Source organism: Bufo gargarizans, chromosome 4 (assembly GCF_014858855.1).
Source record: "Bufo gargarizans isolate SCDJY-AF-19 chromosome 4, ASM1485885v1, whole genome shotgun sequence".
Lineage (NCBI taxonomy): Eukaryota > Metazoa > Chordata > Amphibia > Anura > Bufonidae > Bufo > Bufo gargarizans.
The window spans coordinates 245347826-245369373 of NC_058083.1; the positions used below are offsets into that span (position 1 = coordinate 245347826).

A 21548-nucleotide genomic window follows, 5' to 3' on the forward strand; every position below is an offset into this window, starting at 1 on the left:
ATGTGGCAGAAATTAGGGTGATGACATCTATGTGAGTCTGCCAGCAATGAGTGGATTTCTTGAGCCATAAGTACATTACAGTGTGAATTAAAAGCATCTGACCATAATTGCCTCCTTTTGTAAGGGGAGTTCAGCCCTTTCACATTTAACGAGTATACCTTAAAACCCATCAAGATAATAAACCGTCCATTATTTGTTCAACTCCAGAAGGTCTTTAAGTGGGAATTGCTCACAGATGGTGCAGGTATTGCTGCATGCCTGAAAAGCAAATATAACAAAAAAAAGGACATAGAGATAAAACTGAAAATTAACTGAATCAAACCAAAAACAGTTCCAGTATGCTTCATGTAGGCGAAGCTGTAGACAGGGCGTTCGCCCCTATGGAGATAGGATGCGAAGGAGCAAGTCATTCCGTTACCTTACAGCACCATGTAATTTCAATTCAGTCCAGCCCAAGCCGGGGTCCAATCTAGAGGAATCTTGTCCTGTCTGCAATGTGTTTCTCCAGCCAGTGATGCATCTTCGGACAGCAGGCCCAAAGTTTTCTTCTTCTGTGCGGCTGCCTTTAGTGAGCTGCACATGTGCAGGACACCATTTTGTGAGTATAAGCTTGACCGGGAATCCCCACCTGTATCGGATTTGTTTCTCTCGCAGTATCCTAGTGAGGGGAGCAAATTCTTTCCTTTTAGATAAGGTTGCCGCTGACTAATCTGGGAACCCCGCGATGCCTGTGAATAAATTTGAAGGGTTGGGGGTTTTTCCTTAGAGCTTTTAGAAAAGCTTTAACATGGAAGAAATCTTGCTTTCTAGGTGGTAGGTGCACTCTCCAAGTTGTGAAACTTCCGTTTGTACTTCTCTAAGTATATTATGAATGTCTTTTAGAGATATGTGTAAAGAGTCTAGCATGCTTTGAAGTAGGTCTTCAGTGAGCATATGATGGCCCACAGAAAAATGCATCGGTAAGGCAGCAGACCCACCCGGGGAGGAGGTGGGCGAGCAAGATGGCGAAGATGTCCGCTTTGGGCTTCCGCTTTGCGATGGCGGCTTGTTAAAGAACTCAGTGATTTTTGACGGAGCTTGACATTTCTTTACTCGTCCCATGGGTAGACTGTTAGCAGGGGCTAGATTCCTCATGAAATAGGGTGCCATGTTAGCCAATTTCCAGTGTGGAGCTCCCAGATTAGGCAGCCAGCGCCATCAGCGTGAAGGCCACACCCCCTTTTATGTGTTTTATCATAAGAAAGGGGCTTTTTTTTTTAAAAAAAACGTAATTATTTTTATTTTTTTAACCTTTTTATATTTGTCCCACTGTGGGACTTCAACTTCTGGGGGTGTGATCCCTTCTTCATCTGTATTGTAATGCATTGCTTGTCAGCTTTTACGCTGACAGAGCCTATGAGACCCAGCCAGCATCACCAGCAGTAAAGAAAACAGACCTTTGCCCTGTGCGATGCAGGGCAAGGGGGAGCATTGGAGCAAGGAATGCTCTGATGCTCCACTTGGACATGCTAAATGAGTGAGGAGGTGATGTCTGGGTTCTGCGCTGAACCCGGACAACCCTTTTAACCTAAACTGCGCACAAAATACAACCATGCCTTTGCAGCCTTTTGTGCTCTGTCAACCCTGTATTCTCTACCCATAATACTAGTACTATTGAGAGTGCTGCACTAAAAATCAGCAATTTTCCAATACTGATGGGGCATGCTGAGCATTTGAAATTCTGCATCATGTCTAGAATCTGCTGTTCTTTGTTGTAGAATTTCTGTGCAGATTTTGAAACCCGAATTCCACAACTAATATGCAATGTGTTAAATAACGAAGCTGCACATATGTACCAATTAGTTTATTAATTATATGAAATTGAGAATTATACTATGTAATTTCCAAATTTCCCTCCCTAGCTCTAAACTGAATCTATAAACATTAATAGTTTGCGTTAGCACATAAAGCACTAAAGAACGGATAAGCAAATTTCTTCAAATCCGTTGTGTTCAATTTGCCCAATTATTTTTTTTTATTGATTCAGGTACGATTCAATTCTACCCGATTCATATATTCTCCAACTGCCCCAAAAATTGGTATATAATACTCTAGTCTCCTGGGACACATTTTTAAAGACAAGAAGAGAGACCCACGCGTAATACTGCACTGGTGAAGAGATTTGCAAGTCCGTACTCCTTCCAAAAGGAAAAGTATACTGAGTGTCCCCGTATTACACTTTTCTGAATGAGAAATGCAAGTAATTTCTTCCAAAAGTCAAAAAGCTAATTGTCTTAAAATCATAGTTAGCTTTTCTGAGAAAACTATATGCAAATTAGCATATTTTACATCTGCTGGCAGGCTTTTTTTTTCTTTTTTTTTTTTTTTTTTAAAGTAAAGCTAGTTTGAATATCTTTCCCAGAAACCCACAGATAAGAAAATTAGCTTTCCTTCCCAAATGAAAAGAACACTAAGCCTGCCTGATGGCATCAAAAGTAAGATCTGCTAATTTGCATATATTTTTTCACAGAAATGCAGAGCAGAATTGGCTGAACTACAATACTCATCATGCATGCTAGGTGATCTCCATAATGAGAAAGGCCACCCACCGAGGCACCAACAAAGGCCCCTCAGCTAACCAGGGCAGTTTTCTCTTGAGAAACACTCTGTATTCTTTTTCTTTTGAAGGAGTACTGACTTGCACATCTCTTCTAGTGGAGTATAATCTCTCGCTCTCTCATCCAAAATGAATCATAAGAAATTTGGTTTCATTAGGGTCTGAATTTTTGGGAAAATTCACAACGAATTCCAAATAGACTTGCTCATCTCTAAACTAGTCATCAAGTACAGACCTGTTAAGGATCGTGTGACATCTATTAACTTTGTTAATTTTTGTAATATTACATAAGCCAAGCCATATTTATCACATAGGACACATGTTCTATATTTCATTGATAGTATATTTTATATTACAGAGTAATGTAGAAAAAGCAGGGTTAACATAGAATATAATATTCTGATAAAATTGTCAGTGGTGGCGAACCTATGGCACTGGTGCAAGAGGCGGCACTCAGAGCCCTCTCTGTGGGCACCCGCACTGTGGAAAAAGTCTATGGTGTACCAGTATGCCTTAGACTCTTCCTGCCATTCATCAGCGCAGGGCGCACTATGAACAGCACATTGAATGTAGGCAGGCTATTATAGCTAAATGGAAGATATACTATATTGGACTGTAGTATTCAGGTTAAATTGCAGTGTTAGCACTTTGCGATAACCAAGTGGGTTTTAGTTTGGGCACTGGTCTGTAAAAGGTTCACTATCACTATTCTATGTGCACTACCCTATTCATAAAAAATAGGGTAGTTATTTGATTTTTGTTTTTCTAGTTCCTTAAAAAGATAGTCGCAGCTTGATTTATCTACAGATTGTGCACTGAAAAGATTATGGGAAGGTATGAAAAAGTTGCACAGAGTATACTTCTTAAGACAGTCCTGGAAGAACTCAACATATCTGTTGAAGCATGATTCCAAATCCTCTAATTTCCAGTCTTCATCTTTTGGACATAGTGAGCAGTGATGCAGTAGTGCAGTCTTGGCATGGTATGAACAGAACTGATCCATTTTTCTTTGATTTCCATTATTTTTAAGCAGCTCTAGTAGGTGTTTGAGCAGTTTAAGACACTGTTTTCTGAAAATCAACAAAAATATAACCATTGTTAAATACTTCTAAATTAACATTTAGAGCTACTTTTAAATTATTTGAATGGCATCTCTTTACATTGTGTTACCAGAAGATCACTCTTCTGCTACAGGAAGATCTGAAATACATTAAAGGGACTCTGTCACCACTTTCTAACCCCCACTTTTAAAACTATTGTTCTGTCCATGGAGCCCTTGTGATTACAATGGTGTTGTTATATGAGAAATCTGCAGGCTCGTTTTGATAAAAAACACTTTTATCTAACCTTTCAATCATGTGGATAAGGTGCCCAGGGCGTTTCTCCTGGTCTGAACATGCCGCCCGCCGCCGCCGTTGGTGCCCAGCTCCTCCTCTGATCCTTTTTAGCGCCGCCTGAATGTGAAGAAATACGCCTCCGGCTCTCCCTCAGTCCCCCCTCCTTTTCTAAAATCTTGCGCGTGCGCACAGGCCTGTGCCTGATGCGCCCGTGCAGACTTTTCGATTCAGCCTCATTGAGCGAAGTGCGCGTGCGCATGCGCACTTCGCTCAACCTCCCGATAACGCGAACACTGCCGCACGCGCAGGGATCTTAGAAGAGAAGGAGGGGGGACTGAGGGAGAGCCGGAGGCGTATTTCTTCACATTCAGGCGGCGCTAATTCAAGGCAGAGGAGGACCTGGGCACCAACGGTGGCGGCGGCGGGCGGCATGTTCAGACCAGGAGAAACGCCCTGGGCACCTTATCCACATGATTGACAGGTTAGATAAAAGTGTTTTTTATCAAAACGAGCCTGCAGATTTCGCATATAACAACACCATTGTAATCACAGGGGCTCCATGGACAGAACTATAGTTTTAAAAGTGGGGGTTAGAAAGTGGTGACAGAGTCCCTTTAAGGAAAGACCCCCATTGTGCTATAATGTAACTGCAGGATGTCTAGGTGTTACATCTGGAATATAAACTGTTAAAGGGGGAGGTCTCATCTGAGACTGGTGACCTATCGCTAAAATACGCCACCAATGTCAGATATCGCCTATCTCCAGAACAGGACCCCTGAAGTAAGTGAAGAGCAGACGCACGTGGTGAGCTGCTCTCCATTCATTTCTATTGGACTACTGAAAATACCTGAGCTCTGGTCTAGCCATCTCCGGCTGTCCCATAGAAGTGAACGGAGCGGTGGCCACACTTGCACGGCGTTCTCTCTTTCAATTTCAGGGGCCCGATCTGGAGATAGGTGCAGGTCCCTTCTCTGATACCTGCACCTGATATTGGTGTAATATCCTAGCGATATGCCATTAATGTCTTTTTACACAAACCATACATCCATCTAAATGAGACCTATGGTGTTTATGGATTTTACATTTGCTGACATTTGAAAGTTTTGTTTTTTCATTTGGGATGGAGTTAAGGTTCTTTTACACCAATTATCAGGGATAAGCATTTGTAAAAAAAAAAAATAATTCCAGATAATTGGCCCGTGTCAAAGGTGCTGGTGATCACCGATGAACAAGCCCACACTTGTTCATTGGGTGATCCTGTCGTTCAGCCGGCATCTAAAATCATTGTTTCTGTGCAGCAGATTATACTATGTAAACTGCCCAGGAACAGTGATTTTCTGTGGGCATAAGCAATCGCTTGTTCCCATACAGCGGATGCGATTGCTACATGTAAATGGGGCCCTCCTCTCCACTGATGAGCAGGCAATTATAAGGAACATTTAGTTTGTTCCTGATCTTGATAATTGTCTAAAACATTGTTCTGTATAAAAGGACCTTTGTGTTCCGATTTTATTTGTAAGGCTCCATTCACACATCCGTAGTGTGTTTTGCAGATCCGCAAAACACGGACACCAGCAATGTGCGTTCCGCATTTTGCGGACCGCACATCGCCGGCACTAATAATAGGACATGTTCTATTTTTTATTTTTTTTCAGGAACTGAAATGCAGACCCGGAACTGCTGGGCCGCATGTCGTGTGGCCCCATAGAAATGAATAGGTCCGCAATTCCGTTTCGCAAAATGCGGAACGAAATTGCGGACGTGTGAATGGAGCCTAACTCTTCAGTCTTTTTAGTCATAGTAGTTTTAGACATATATAGTTATTAGGATAAGAGATTTAAAAATAACAGATTTGCTGATATTCTGGTTTTATGTTGGTCATTGTACTTTCACACAATTTCATTTAATAGAGAATGGTGTAACTAGCAAATTCACAGCATTTAAAGAGGACCTTTCACCGATTATGACACTGTGAACTAAGTATACAGACATGGAGAGCGACGTCCGGGGATCTCACTGCACTTACTATTATCCCTGGGCACCGCTCCGTTCTCCCGCTATGCCCTCCGGTATCTCCGCTCACTAAGTTATAGTAGGCGGAGTCTGCCCTTGTTCTTCTGTAGCGCTGGCCAATCGCATTGCAGAGCTCACAGCCTGGGAGAAAATAACCTCCCAGGCTGTGAGCTCTGCGCTGCGATTGGCCAGCGCTAGAGCAGAACAAGGGCAGACTCTGCCTACCATAACTTAGTGACTGAAATCTCTGCCTACTATAACTTAGTGAGCGGAGATAGGGGTCTCACTTCCACCTACAGTATTTTGCAGTCCACGGTCTGTTGTCAAGCAAGATTTGTCCCCAGTAACAGAGCCACAGAAGATGGCCTATAAGAAATGGAGGCGTGTCCGAGCTAGCTGAGCTTTTGAGACTGATAAAAGAACAGCTTCTGAAGATAACAGGAGCATCCTGCTTTTCTTTAACACCTTAAGGTGAAAAAAGGGCAAGATCCTTAAAGCGAACCTTTCACCTCATTTTCACTATATAAACTAGCAACAGTACCTTTATAGATTATCTTCAGTGTGTTCTTCTACATGTTAGAGCCGCTTTCCTGCGCTGTTTATTCTTGTAAAAATCGACTTATAAAGTTCTCATTTCCTGCTCCTGAAGTCACGCTACAAGTCAAGGGGGTAGCCCTTCCCTCACCTCTGGCCGTACCTCCCCTGCCCTAACGCCGCCTCTATGCGCTGTAATTGACAGCCGGCACAGTCGCCGGGACCGTGCTTGTGAATCCTGTGCATGCGCCGTCCTCCTTCGCCGCGCGATCCAGTCTCTTTCGGACACAAGCGCGATCCTGTAACAGAATCGCGCATGCGCCGTCCGCGATCCCTGCCTGTCTTCTCTCCTGTCTGCGCTCCCTCTCGTGCGCGCGCTCCCCTATCTTCAGGCTCCAAGTGGCGAAGGAGGAGGATGGCGCATGCGCAGGATTCACAAGTGCGGTCCCGGCGACTGTGCCGGCTGTCAATTACAGCGCATAGAGGCGGCGTTAGGGCAGGGGAGGTACGGCCAGAGGTGAGGGAAGGGCTACCCCCTTGACTTGTAGCGTGACTTCAGGAGCAGGAAATTAGAACTTTATAAGTCGATTTTTACAAGAATAAACAGCGCAGGAAAGCGGCTCTAACATGTAGAAGAACACACTGAAGATAATCTATAAGGTACTGTTGCTAGTTTATATAGTGTAAATGAGGTGAAAGGTTCGCTTTAAGTACCAGGCTGTTTTTTGGAAACTTGACATGTCACTTTATATGGTAATAACTTCAGAATGCTTTTACTTATCCAAACCATTCTGAGATTGTTTTCTTGCGATACATTGTACTTCATGATAGTAAAAAAAAATTGCCAATATAATTCACCTTTATTTATAAAAAAAAATCGTACGGAAAATTTAGAAAAATTAGCAATTTTCTAAATATAAATTTCTGCTTTTAAGGCCCGATGGTGATAAATCATAAGAGAGTTATTACCTTACATTCCCCATATGTCCATTTTCCTGTTCATCACTTTGTAAATGTAATTTTTAAGGATTTATAAGGCTTAGAATTTTAGAAGCAAAATTTTAAGACCATTTCTGAAACACATTCTTTTAAGAACCACTTCAGTTATGAAGTCACTTTGTAGGGCTAACATATTGGAAACCACCCATAAATGAACCTATTGTAGAAACTACACCCCTCAAGTTATTCAAAACAGATTTTACAAACTTTAACCCTTTAGGTGTTCCACAAGAATTAAAGTAAAAAGGAGATGACATTTTAAAATTTCACTTTTTCGGTAGATTTTCCATTTTATTTCATTTTTTTTTCCTGTAACACACTAAGGGTTAACAGCCAAATAAAGCTCTGTCTCCTTTTTATTTTTTATTGTTAAAAACACATTTATTTCACTTTTAATATTTTATTTTTGTCCCACTATGGGACTTCAACATTTCAGGGTCTAATCCCTGTTTCAATACAGCATAATACATCTGTATTGTGCTGTATTAAACAGTCAGTGCATCACACTGTAAGACGCTGACAGTTGCCTAGGAGACCCAGCCCTGGGGCTGGATCTCCTGGGCTTCCGTAGCTGGCAGTCCCCATGCCTGTGCAAGGTATCGGGGCTGCCATAGCAACCATCGGGTCCCCTTCACTGCAGCACGGGGACCCGATGGGAATGTTCCATTTTTTTTTTTAGGTGCAGACTAAATGTTGCAGATTGCGGACCCATTCAAGTGAATGTGTCCACATGCACAAATGGTGGGCAAGTGGCCGGTGCCCATGCATTTTGGACTGCCATTTGCAGTCCACAGCACAGGCTGCACACGTTCATGTGCATGAGCCCCAAGCGTGATTTCCCTCTCCTTATCTGTTATGGGTGCTCCTGAGCTAAAAACAGTGGGGAGTAAGGGAAAGGATGTTGCAGCAGTACAGTGCTGGCAGATTTCACAGAAAAGAAACTGCTATTGCTTGTGAGAAAAATGCATCTAGCAGTGCAGCGGAGGAGAATAATTAGGCTAAAAAAAAAACGTTAGGGAAGTACAAAAAAGACCTATTCCTTTCACAAATTTGATTGTTCAAAGAAGCACAGCCATTATGCAAATATTTTTTGAAAACTTAAGTACTATTTAAAGTGTAACTGTCGTTTTGGTTTAAAGTGTCTTCCATCAAAACTGTAACTGAGTGTTAGGCCTCTTGCACGCGTCCGTAGTGCTCCCGTGGCCGTATTGCAGGCCGCATACGGCGGTTCCGCAATACATGGAGCACCAGCCGTGTGCATTCCGTATCATGGATGCGGACCGCTTCACTTGAATGGGTCCGCAAATCCAGAGATACAGAACCCCACGAAGCATTACGGAGTGCTTTCAGGGTGTTCTGTTCCATGCTTCCGTTGTGCAAAAATATAGAATTTGTTCCATCTCTGGTTCGGGAAATGGTTTGTACAGTACAAATTAATTTATGAAGTTATTACCCGAAGTCTCGAGAGACTTTGCGAAGCAATAACTTTGGCTCATCGCCAATACCTTCTAATACTGTATGGAGCTCCACTAATATAAAAAATAAAATTTTTGCACTGGCTTCTAGACCTAATCATAAATTGAGACCTCTTCTGTACAGGTAGCCTTTTCGGTAGCTATCACATTGTAATCACAAGCAGAATTACAATCACATCTATCACCTCTGTATAGCTAACACAGGATCCACTATTCACAATAGGCGATCTCTCAACTTATTTACACCCTCCTGACCTCTGCATAGATCACAGCGTGCCTAGGAAACTCTCCTGTAGATGTCAGTGAGATGTCACTATTATGACAGTCTGTTCCACAGGAACGCTTAGGAAGTGTGGTGCCGATATTCAAAAGGGGGTAAAAAAAAAAAAAAAAAAAAAAAAAAAATGAGCACTGATAATATAGGCCAGTAAGTTTAACATCTATTGGTAAAAGGTTTTCTAATACTTACTGTCCTGTTATAATAAGTGTATGACTGCATGGGTTTAGGAGGGATCGATCCTGTCAGACAAATCAGTTTCTATGAGAAGGTGGGTTCTACTGGACCGGGGTAATTCATTGGATGTCATATGACAATTTTTTCCAGCAAAATAATTCCTTTATGCACCAGCTTATGACCTCAGCTGTACCAAGATGGTCACTGTAATGCAATTTGTTGTGTTACTGTAATGTGTATTTTAAGAGGTTCTCCAGGAATTAAAATAATTGAAAGTACCTAAATATTTCACGTTACCTAAAAGTACCTAAATATTTCACTTTACTATAAATATATTCACAATTACCTTTCATTAGTTACAATGGCTTGTTTTGTCTAGGGAGCAATCATTAGAAGAAATCAAATTGCCACCTTCCTATTAGTACACACAAAACCTGTCCTAATAATACAGCAGGACAAGTTACTTCAGAACTCTGAGTTGCCTCATCTGCCTCTCCTATTTGTTAGGGATTATAATCCTGAATACAGATGATAAAATCTTCAAATTAACCTCTGTGGGAATGGAGTTCATGAGACATGAAGTACAGAGAGGACAGACAGAACAGACTATGGTAATGTGAGGCTGTGGTAATAGAGACTAAATACAAGAGCTGCTGCTCATTATCTACACCCCCACCTCCTCTCTGTACTTAGTCTTCTATTAAACTGTATTCAGGATCATAATCCCTGACAAGCAGAGCAGAGAGGAGGATAAAGCATCTCTTTACCTCAGTGTTGTGAAGTAACTTGTCCTCCTGTGTGGACAGTTTCTGTGTGTACTACAGGGAGTGCAGAATTATTAGGCAAGTTGTATTTTTGAGGATTAATTTTATTATTGAACAACAACCATGTTCTCAATGAACCCAAAAAAACTCATTAATATCAAAGTTGAATATTTTTGGAAGCAGTTTTTAGTTTGTTTTTAGTTTTAGCTATTTTAGGGGGATATCTGTGTGTGCAGGTGACTATTACTGTGCATAATTATTAGGCAACTTAACAAAAAACAAATATATACCCATTTCAATTATTTATTTTTACCAGTGAAACCAATATAACATCTCAACATTCACAAATATACATTTCTGACATTCAAAAACAAAACAAAAACAAATCAGTGACCAATATAGCCACCTTTCTTTGCAAGGACACTCAAAAGCCTGCCATCCATGGATTCTGTCAGTGTTTTGATCTGTTCAACATCAACATTGCGTGCAGCAGCAACTACAGCCTCCCAGACTCTGTTCAGAGAGGTGTACTGTTTTCCCTCCTTGTAAATCTCACATTTGATGATGGACCACAGGTTCTCAATGGGGTTCAGATCAGGTGAACAAGGAGGCCATGTCATTAGATTTTCTTCTTTTATACCCTTTCTTGCCAGCCACGCTGTGGAGTACTTGGACGTGTGTGATGGAGCATTGTCCTGCATGAAAATCATGTTTTTCTTGAAGGATGCAGACTTCTTCCTGTACCACTGCTTGAAGAAGGTGTCTTCCAGAAACTGGCAGTAGGACTGGGAGTTGAGCTTGACTCCATCCTCAACCCGAAAAGGCCCCACAAGCTCATCTTTGATGATACCAGCCCAAACCAGTACTCCACCTCCACCTTGCTGGCGTCTGAGTCGGACTGGAGCTCTCTGCCCTTTACCAATCCAGCCACGGGCCCATCCATCTGGCCCATCAAGACTTACTCTCATTTCGTCAGTCCATAAAACCTTAGAAAAATCAATCTTGAGATATTTCTTGGCCCAGTCTTGACGTTTCAGCTTGTGCGTCTTGTTCAGTGGTGGTCGTCTTTTAGCCTTTCTTACCTTGGCCATGTCTCTGAGTATTGGACACCTTGTGCTTTTGGGCACTCCAGTGATGTTGCAGCTCTGAAATATGGCCATACTGGAGGCAAGTGGCATCTTGGCAGCTGCACTCAGTTCATGGGCAGTTATTTTGCGCCTTGGTTTTTCCACACTCTTCTTGCGATCCTGTTGACTATTTTGAATGAAACGCTTCAGAAGCTTTGCAATTTTAAGAGTGCTGCATCCCTCTGCAAGATATCTCACTATTTTTGACTTTTCTGAGCCTGTCAAGTCCTTCTTTTGACCCATTTTGCCAAAGGAAAGGAAGTTGCCTAATAATTATGCACACCTGATATAGGGTGTTGATGTCATTAGACCACACCCCTTCTCATTACTGAGATGCACATCACCTAATATGCTTAATTGGTAGTAGGCTTTCGGTAGGATGCATAAAGAGGATGATGTGGTCAAAATACTCATTTGCCTAATAATTCTGCACTCCCTGTAATAGGACGGCAGCAATTTTATTCCCCCTGATTGCTCCCTAGACAAAATGAGCCATTATAACTGATGAAAGGTATTTTGGAATATATTTATACTAAAGTAATTAAGTATTTTCATTTTCTTAATTCCTGGAGAACCCATTTAATGTTAAAGTCGTCAAAATGATGGTGGCTACATGTGTATATAGCACTTTAGAAAAACACATGGTGTGTCTACGGCCCCATGCAACCTTTCTCAGCCATGCGCCTGAGGACTCAGGCAGTGTATCTGTTGGCACTTACCTGCAGCACATCTCTCTTTTGCTTCCTCCACTTTCACAACAGGTTTTTACGTTTCCATGATTGGCTAATATTCTCTTCTCAATTTCTGAAAATGAAATTCGCCATGTATCTGTGAAAATAAAAGCTCCTAGCTGCTTTACTGTGGTATATACAATAGGTGTTTTGTGATTAAACAGGAAAGCAAATATGAGTAATAAAGACAATGCTGAAGGATGTGTGTGTGTGTCCATGACCCCTGAGAAATTTCTAAAAATAAAATAGCTACAACATTTAAAAACAAAATAAACACATTATTTATGTGATGGCACTAAAATGAAATCCATCATATATGCCCTTTAGAGCAGCGGTCCCCAACCGCCGGGCCGCGGCCCAGGACCGGGCCGCGGAGGATTGTTAGCCGGGCCGCGGCGATCATGGCAGTCTTTAACTCTGTACTAATGAAGCGCTTCCATTATGGAAGCGCTTCATTAGTACAGAAGGACCAGGAAGCGGTGAAGGATCTGTACTCACCACTTCCTGGTCCACGGCTCGACTATCGGCTGTGCAGGGCTGCGCACAGCGTGAGGTCTCTCTGTGACCTCACGCTGTGCGCCGCTATACACAGCCGACAGCAGAATGAAGAGGATCGCGATGGTGACCAGGAGCAGGAGAGGTAAGAGATTTTTTTATTTTATTTTATTTGCGCTAGGGGCTGATATGAGGGACATGGGGCTGACATGAAGGACATGGGGCTGACATGAAGGACATGGGGCTGACATGAAGGACATGGGGCTGACATGAGGGACAGGGGGCTGACATGAAGGACAGGGGGCTGACATGAAGGACAGGGGGCTGACATGAGGGACATGGGGCTGACATGAGGGACATGGGGCTGACATGAGGGACATGGGGCTGACATGAGGGACATGGGGCTGACATGAGGGGCTAATGTGGGGCTAATGGCTGACATGTGGGGCTAATGGCTGACATGTGGGGCTAATGGCTGACATGTGGGGCTAATGGATGACATGTGGGGCTAATGGATGACATGTGGGGCTAATGGCTGACATGAGGGGCTAATGGCTGACATGAGGGGCTAATGGCTGACATGAGGGGCTAATGGCCGACATGAGGGGCTAATGGCCGACATGAGGGGCTAATGGCCGACATGAGGGGCTAATGGCCGACATGGGGGGCTTATGGCCGACATGGGGGGCTTATGGCTGACATGGGGGGCTTATGGCTGACATGAGGGGCTAATGGGGGGCTTATGGCTGACATGAGGGGCTAATGGGGGGCTTATGGCTGACATGAGGGGGCAATGGGGAGCTTATGGCTGACGAGGGGCTAATAGGGGGCTTATGGCTGACATTGGGGGGCTTATGGCTGACATTGGGGGGGGTTATGGCTGACATTGGGGGGGTTTATGGCTGACATTGGGGGCTGATAGATAGCTAAAGGTTTGGGGGTTGATCTGAGCCATTGGGGGTCTGATCTGAGGTGTAATTAATATTTTTTTTTTCTTATTGTTCTCCTCTAAAACTAGGTGCATCTTATAGGGCGAAAAATATGGTACAGTGCAGCAGAGACCAGTGCAGCAGAGACCAGTGCAGCAGAGACCATAGTCAGTTTATATAGTCATTATATAGTGTTATATATTTTAATATGCACCTTGTGTTTTGTTATGTGCGTGAATCAGTCAGCCCCGCCCACCCCCTAAGCCCCGCCCCAGAACCCCCGCCCCCTTTCTCCCCCCACCCGGTCCCTGGGAAAATTGTCTCGCATGAAACCGGTCCTTGGTGCAAAAAAGGTTGGGGACCACTGCTTTAGAGGACTAACAATGGGGGAAAGGAGGACAGTAGGAAAATAAAAAATATCAATCTGGACTCCTTATTTTCAGCACTACTGATTTACATAATATTGCAGACAATAGTCCAGATTCTTGGTGACAGATTTCCAGATGTGGAACTGGAAGATCCACATTGTAATACAGTAGCAGCCAAGTAGATGAGATTCTAAATAATCTCATCTACTTGCTGAGGAAATGTGCAATTAATTAACCTGTAATTAGCGGTGTACATTTTGAAATCTGCAGCATGTCGGATATTTCAGCTGATTTTCATAGCAATGCAAAGGGTGAAACCTGTGGCACATCTGCATGTAAAGCCTCATTCACATATCCCCATTCATTTTAATGTGTGTAGTCACACATCTGTGTTTTAGCACAGTCCATGGGTCAGTTTATATATTTTTTTAGCATGGATGCGTGCTCTATTTTGTCTGTCAAAGCAGAAAATGAAAAACAAAAAAATTTTGTGGCAATTCTGGAGGAGCTGCTCAGCCCATGACACTGTAGCGTGTCTTTGATTAGGGGACCAGCCCGACCGCATGTGGACCGCAGTAATCGACTAACCCCAGCAAAATATGCATACAATGGAGGATATCGGCGCGGTCCACATGCACCACGAGAGCAAACTACACAGAATGTAGCAATCATGAAACACAGAGAGAGAATGCACCAAACAGATATAACACTGACTATGCTGGCAAGACATAAGTAAAGGTATTAAAAGCTGAGACTTTTGCCAATATGTTACAGTCATGGAGATATCGGAGCCCACATGCACCACGTCACGGTATCTCAGCATGGCAAGGGTCCTAACCACTGCTCTGACTATGGTGTGAACACGGTCTGGGGGTGATATAATTCAGCTCACAGCCAAGCTCCCCACAATTGCCCAGCATGAATACTGCGGTTGTACAATGTGGATGAAGCCAGGCCGTGAGCCACACCCACACCAGACCATGTGAGGGAGGTTACCAGGTGCAAAAAAGTGTTGGAATGCCAAATAAAGGCAAACACACTCAAATCTAGCAAAGCAGAAAATGAAAAACAAAAAATTTTTATGGCAATTCTGGAGGAGCTGCTCAGCCCATGACACTGTAGCGTGTCTTTGATTAGGGGACCAGCCCGACCGCATGTGGACCGCAGTAATCGACTAACCCCAGCAAAATATGCATACAATGGAGGATATCGGCGCGGTCCACATGCACCACGAGAGCAAACTACACAGAATGTAGCAATCATATGAAACACAGAGAAAGAATGCACCAAACAGATAACACTGACTATGCTGGCAAGACATAAGTAAAGGTATTAAAAGCTGAGACTTTTGCCAATATGTTCCAGTCATGGAGATATCGGAGCCCACATGTGTTTACAGATCCATCACTCCCATTATAGTCTATGGGTCGGTCAAAACCACGGATACTATCAGTGTTTCACGGATCATTGGGAAAAGATGCTTTGAAAATTATTTTTCAGCTGTTCAGTGTCAGTGAAACACGGATGACACACGGACAGCAAAAAGTGGACACTAATCTATCACGGAAATCTTCACGAAGGCATCGCTGACCACCTTTTCACGGATTTAAGCAAGGACACATACTTGTGAAAGAGACTTAACATGTGCAGATTTTGCTGAAGACTTGTTGCAAAAAAAGAAGCAGAATCTGCATCAACTACATTGCCCTGTAGCCTAAAGGCTTTCTCTAGTTAGAACATCCCTTACTTGCTAGAAGGGACCCTTGGCAATAAGCTGATCACAAAGTATACTTTTTCTAGGACCCCAGGGATCTGCTGTAATCTATGGGGAAACCTGGCAGTAAACAGATCTTCTATCATAATAGTTATATAATAAATGTACAAAATCAAATAAAACTGTTACCTGCATTGATTATTCTGTTTCCAACCATTGCTTGTTTGGGTACCATGTAGAAGTGATTTTTTATATACTCCCGTTTTACTTTTGTACCAAGCCAGTTATCAATGTTCATTCCACTATTAGTTTGTTCAGGCCATCTGCTGGGTATTTTTAAGGCAAGCACAAGATCTACTGAAATGTCCTGAAGTTCATTTTTAATAATAAGAGTTACTGCAGGGCTCCCAGGATCTTTCCTCTGTAGAGATACTTCCTCCATTCCTATCAGAAAAAAATATACGGTACACATTTATATTATCATAATAATGCTACAAAATGGAATAGTCTGAGCATACATAATTCATATACTGTATTTTCCTGTGTATAAGGCCTCATGCACACAACAGTGTTTTTTCACTGTCAGTGACTTGGCTTCAGTGGTCAGTGTCGGATTTTGCTTCAGTTGTGTTTCCTTGTGTCTTCCTTTTTTTTTTTGTCTGACAGGGGGGAAAAAAGGAAGGTTAATGAAAAGTTTAATTTTATTGCACCAAGGTCTTGTAGAGAAAAAAAACGGACGCGGACACGGATGACATACCGGTTGTGCATCCGTTTGTTTTGTTTTTTGACGGACCCATTGACTTGAATGGGTCCGTTCTCCGTTTTCCACTGACAAGAATAGGACTATCAGTTTTTTGTTTTTTTTCACAGCTCCATAGAAATGAATAGAACCTCCGCTAAACTGAAAAATGACGTAACTGACGCGGATGCACACAACGGTTGTGTGCATGACGCCGAAGGCTACTTTTTAACACATGAAAATCTCAAAAGTCAGGGGTCGTCTTATACAGGTCCTTCTCAAAAAATTAGCATATTGTGATAAAGTTCATTATTTTCTGTAATGTACTGATAAACATTAGACTTTCATATATTTTAGATTCATTACACACCAACTGAAGTAGTTCAAGCCTTTTATTGTTTTAATATTGATGATTTTGGCATACAGCTCATGAAAACCCAAATTTCCTATCTCAAAAAATTAGCATATTTCATCCGACCAATAAAAGAAAAGTGTTTTTAATACAAAAAAAGTCAACCTTCAAATAATTATGTTCAGTTATGCACTCAATACTTGGTCGGGAATCCTTTTGCAGAAATGACTGCTTCAATGCGGCGTGGCATGGAGGCAATCAGCCTGTGGCACTGCTGAGGTGTTATGGAGGCCCAGGATGCTTCGATAGCAGCCTTAAGCTCATCCAGAGTGTTGGGTCTTGCGTCTCTCAACTTTCTCTTCCCAATATCCCACAGATTCTCTATGGGGTTCAGGTCAGGAGAGTTGGCAGACCAATTGAGCACAGTAATACCATGGTCAGTAAACCATTTACCAGTGGTTTTGGCACTGTGAGCAGGTGCCAGGTCGTGCTGAAAAATGAAATCTTCATCTCCATAAAGCTTTTCAGCAGATGGAAGCATGAAGTGCTCCAAAATCTCCTGATAGCTAGCTGCATTGACCCTGTCCTTGATAAAACACAGTGGACCAACACCAGCAGCTGACATGGCACCCCAGACCATCACTGACTGTGGGTACTTGACACTGGACTTCAGGCATTTTGGCATTTCCCTCTCCCCAGTCTTCCTCCAGACTCTGGCACCTTGATTTCCGAATGACATGCAACAGTCCAGTGCTGCTTCTCTGTAGCCCAGGTCAGGCGCTTCTGCAGCTGTTTCTGGTTCAAAAGTGGCTTGACCTGGGGAATGCGGCACCTGTAGCCCATTTCCTGCACACGCCTGTACACGGTGGCTCTGGATGTTTCTACTCCAGACTCAGTCCACTGCTTCCGCAGGTCCCCCAAGGTCTGGAATCAGTCCTTCTCCACAATCTTCCTCAGGGTCCGGTCACCTCTTCTCGTTGTGCAGCGTTTTCTGCCACACTTTTTCCTTCCCACAGACTTCCCACTGAGGTGCCTTGATACAGCACTCTGGGAACAGCCTATTCGTTCAGAAATTTCTTTCTGTGTCTTACCCTCTTGCTTGAGGGTGTCAATGATGGCCTTCTGGACAGCAGTCAGGTCGGCAGTCTTACCCATGATTGCGGTTTTGAGTAATGAACCAGGCTGGGAGTTTTTAAAAGCCTCAGGAATCTTTTGCAGGTGTTTAGAGTTAATTAGTTGATTCAGATGATTAGGTTAATAGCTCGTTTAGAGAACCTTTTCATGATATGCTAATTTTTTTAGATAGGAAATTTGGGTTTTCATGAGCTGTATGCCAAAATCATCAATATTAAAACAATAAAAGGCTTGAACTACTTCAGTTGGTGTGTAATGAATCTAAAATATATGAAAGTCTAATGTTTATCAGTACATTACAGAAAATAATGAACTTTATCACAATATGCTAATATTTTGAGAAGGACCTGTATGCCGGTATACTGCATGCTGAAACTTACTTCCTAGCTGGACTAGAGAAGCTGTCTTTCTCCAGCTTTAGGGACAGGCTGAGCCACCGCGCGCTGCATCCCAGCCAGCCCCTCCTGAAGAAGCCCCCTCTCCCTGCTCTCAGTGGTTTTCTCGTGCCGGCAGTATCGTATTGTGTACTACCACTCAGATCATCTTGAAGACAGGGAGGGCTGGGCAGGCATGGAGAGCTGACCCACCCAATCCAAGCAGGCTTTGTATGCAGTGTGCACATAAAATACCGGTACATCGCTTGCCGTGATTGGCTGGTTGTTGTATACTGGGTTGGATTGGTGATTCTGAGGGAAGGCAAGGGGAAGCAGGAGCATCTGCACTTCAGCCAATTCTAATGTTGGAACGGTAGATCTCTAATGAAGTTGCATCTTATCTGTGGTAAAAAAACAGTCTATCTGGGGAGCAGATACATGTGGTGGTGAATACCAGCAAAAAGAAAGAAATATGAAGCCAGTTTCAAACTTAAAGTTGTAATCTTTGCCATGGAACATAACTGCGCTGCTGCAAGACAATATGGTGTAACAGAAAAGATTGTTCGGGACTGGAAGGCAAATGAAAAAGCATTAAAGAGTATGCCAAGGGGTAAGTGTGCATTAAGAATAGGCACCCCACATTGGCCAGAACTCGAAAAACATGTAGTAGACATGGTGAATGAGCATCGCCAAAAACGGTTATGTAGTGACACGAAATAAAACGCATCTGTTTGCACTTTAGTGGGCCACATTTAACCCAGATCACAGCAGCAGATTTAAGGCCACTGTATCCTGGTGTACTAGATTATTTTAAAGGCATCTTATGGTACTGAGGCAAAAGAGGAAAATTGCACAACAATCACCTGCAGATCTTGATGCCAAAGTAAATGGCGTTGGAGGGGTAGTCTTATATGGTGAGTTTAGCCCAAACCCTACATTTTAACTGGAAAAATCGGGGGTCGTCTTATACGCTGGAAAAAACTGTACCTATGACTTCCGGTTCCGGCGCGCGCATGTGAGGGCCTGAGCTCCGATACCCAAAGCCCGCAAGCCAACATATAAAACTCCTGGGAGGTAAATTTGGCATCCTCGATCCTCTGCGGGAGCCATAGAACAAGTTGATGGAGAAATTCCTGAAAAAAGACGGCATGTCGAATACTCCAATGCGTCCCTCACAGGGTGAGGAGCGCCAGCCGAAGGGTAAAATGGCGGTGGCAGAAAAGACAGAGGCTTACCCGGTCGGCAGCACAGCCACCTGCTAGAAGCTCAGACGTGGAATCGGAGTGCTCTGAGGTTAGTTTAACCCCAGATCAGGACATTACTATATCCTGCCGGACCATGGCTCTGGAAGTGGCGAAGTTGTTAGCGCCTGATATTAAATCCACACTGGAGGCTACGGTCTCGGCTGCGCTCCTCCAGATACAAACAGAAGTGTCCCAGCACTCTGCACAAATAACGGAGCTGGAGCAGAGAATTACTATGGTGGAGGAAGAGCTGGAGCAGACACAAATAAAAGTGAGAGGTGCTCTCAAATAACCAGGCGCTTAAAGACAAGCTGGAGGACCTGGAAAATCGTTCCAGGAGAAGTAATCTCCGGGTGGTGGGATTGCCAGAAGATATTCCCCAATCACAATTGCTTCAAATATTCGCAATAGATCTCCCTCAGGCCTTGGGGCTCCAAGGCGAGTACACTGTTGAAAGAGCCCACAGATTGGGTCCAGCGAGGCCCGCAGGCGCAGACGGGGGAAGGGCGAGACCGAGACCAGCCATTACGAAATATTTAAATTATGCCGCCAAGGAGGCGATTTTTAGGAAGTACAAAGGCGCGCAACATCCGCTGATGCTGAGAGGCTCGAAGCTATTCCTTTTTAGTGATTACTCAATGGAAGTTACGAAACGAAGGAGAGCCTTCTCACAAGTATGTTCTGCCTTGGTCAGAAAGAAAACCAAATTTGCGCTGTTATTTCCCGCCACATTGCGGGTCTTTCACCAAGATGGCCACATCGATACTTACCTCAACCCGAGGGAGGCCATGAGGGCACTAGGAGAAGACGTAGGAGACCCATGGCTAGAGAGAGAGGGAAGAATGTCGGATGCGAAGTATAACCGAAGAAAGAAGCGGCTTCAGGACTCACAATACCATAGGAGATCCCCGACGTTCAGGGAGCCCATAGATGAGTCCCAAGGCTGAAGAGAAGTGGTCCTGGGAAATAGTGTAAAGTATGGGGGCGAAATTTTGATTGTTTTAGAGACCCTGAGACACTTGGATGCTGAGTCAGAAGATTGAATTATTGGGTCCTGTGGGGTTTGGATGTATAGAAGAGAGGGGAGATACCAGCAATGCTGTTTAATGTGGAGAGTATATGACAGGTTGGAGAAGAATCTCAATGTTACAGAGGTCTTTGGGGGTAGGAGTTTTTTCCTTTCCTAGAATATTAGTGTGGTGTGAAGGGGGAGCACGGAATTGCGATAGTTCCGGATGATGCGCGAAAAAAGAGAAGTCAATGCTAAGAGACTGATATCGCTTAGTGATGTTTCTATTGTTCGTGGGGTGGGGGTAGGATTTTAAGTTGGGAAATGTTTGTATTGCTGCTCATTACTAACTTGTGCTTTCTTTTCAGATATAGACAGTCTGGTTTTTCTCCAGGTGTGTCTCCTGAGGTAGCCCTGTTTGGAAGGATTTTATGAGAATAGTGACATTGAACGTGAAAGGTCTGCGTTCCCAGACCAAACGAAATATAGTACTTAGACACCTTAAAAAGCTGAAGGCCTTGTTGCAGGAGACACACCTGGAGGAACAAGACTTCTGGAGGATGCGTGAATATTGGGTGGGACAGGTGATTGGTTCCTCGTCAATTGGCAGGAAGGCGGGGGTAATGATACTTTTTCATAAAAATCTTCAGTACACCTTGAATAATAGTGAGGCAGATAGAGACGGGAGGAGTCTGAGAGTTGAGATTAACTTGGGGGGCAGGCAACTACTCCTGTATAATATTTATTCCCCTAACTCGGCCCAAACGGGTTTCTATCAAGCTCTGGAGAATTTAGTGTTACAGGATAAAGGCCCATCCTTGATAATGGCAGGTGAGTTTAATAGGGTAAGAAACAGTGCAGATGTCACAACCAGACAGCTGAGAAGCTCTGACAGAGGCCTTTCAGAACCTCCTCCTTGAGTTCTCTTTGTTGTGCTGTTCAGGTCCTCATCTCGTTAGCCTCTCTCAGCTGTCATGGAGTTGGACTGATTGCTTCCCTTTAAATTCCTCCCCAGAATGCTTTACTGGGCAGCTTATACTACTTCCTGGAGTGTGTGTGCATGCTGATCTTGTTTTCCAGTCTGCTACAAAGTTAAGTGCTGAACATTTATCTGTTATTTTCTGTTTGCTGGATCCCAGGTGACCCTGACTCCCTCCGTG

The 21548-nt window shown here is 43.5% G+C and overlaps 1 protein-coding gene across 1 annotated transcript in view; it reads right to left on the reverse strand.

Moving 5' to 3' along the window:
- Nucleotides 1–1828: 1828 nt before the first annotated feature.
- The window catches only part of CGAS (cyclic GMP-AMP synthase), a 38322-nt gene continuing 18602 nt past the window's right edge, over nt 1829–21548 (reverse strand). The window contains exons 3-5 of the mRNA XM_044289688.1: nt 15726–15980; nt 12019–12127; nt 1829–3666 (exon numbers count right to left, since the gene is read on the reverse strand). Coding sequence (XP_044145623.1) covers nt 3321–3666; nt 12019–12127; nt 15726–15980 — 710 coding nt within the window. The 3' untranslated portion in view covers nt 1829–3320. The remainder of the gene's footprint in view (nt 3667–12018; nt 12128–15725; nt 15981–21548) is intronic.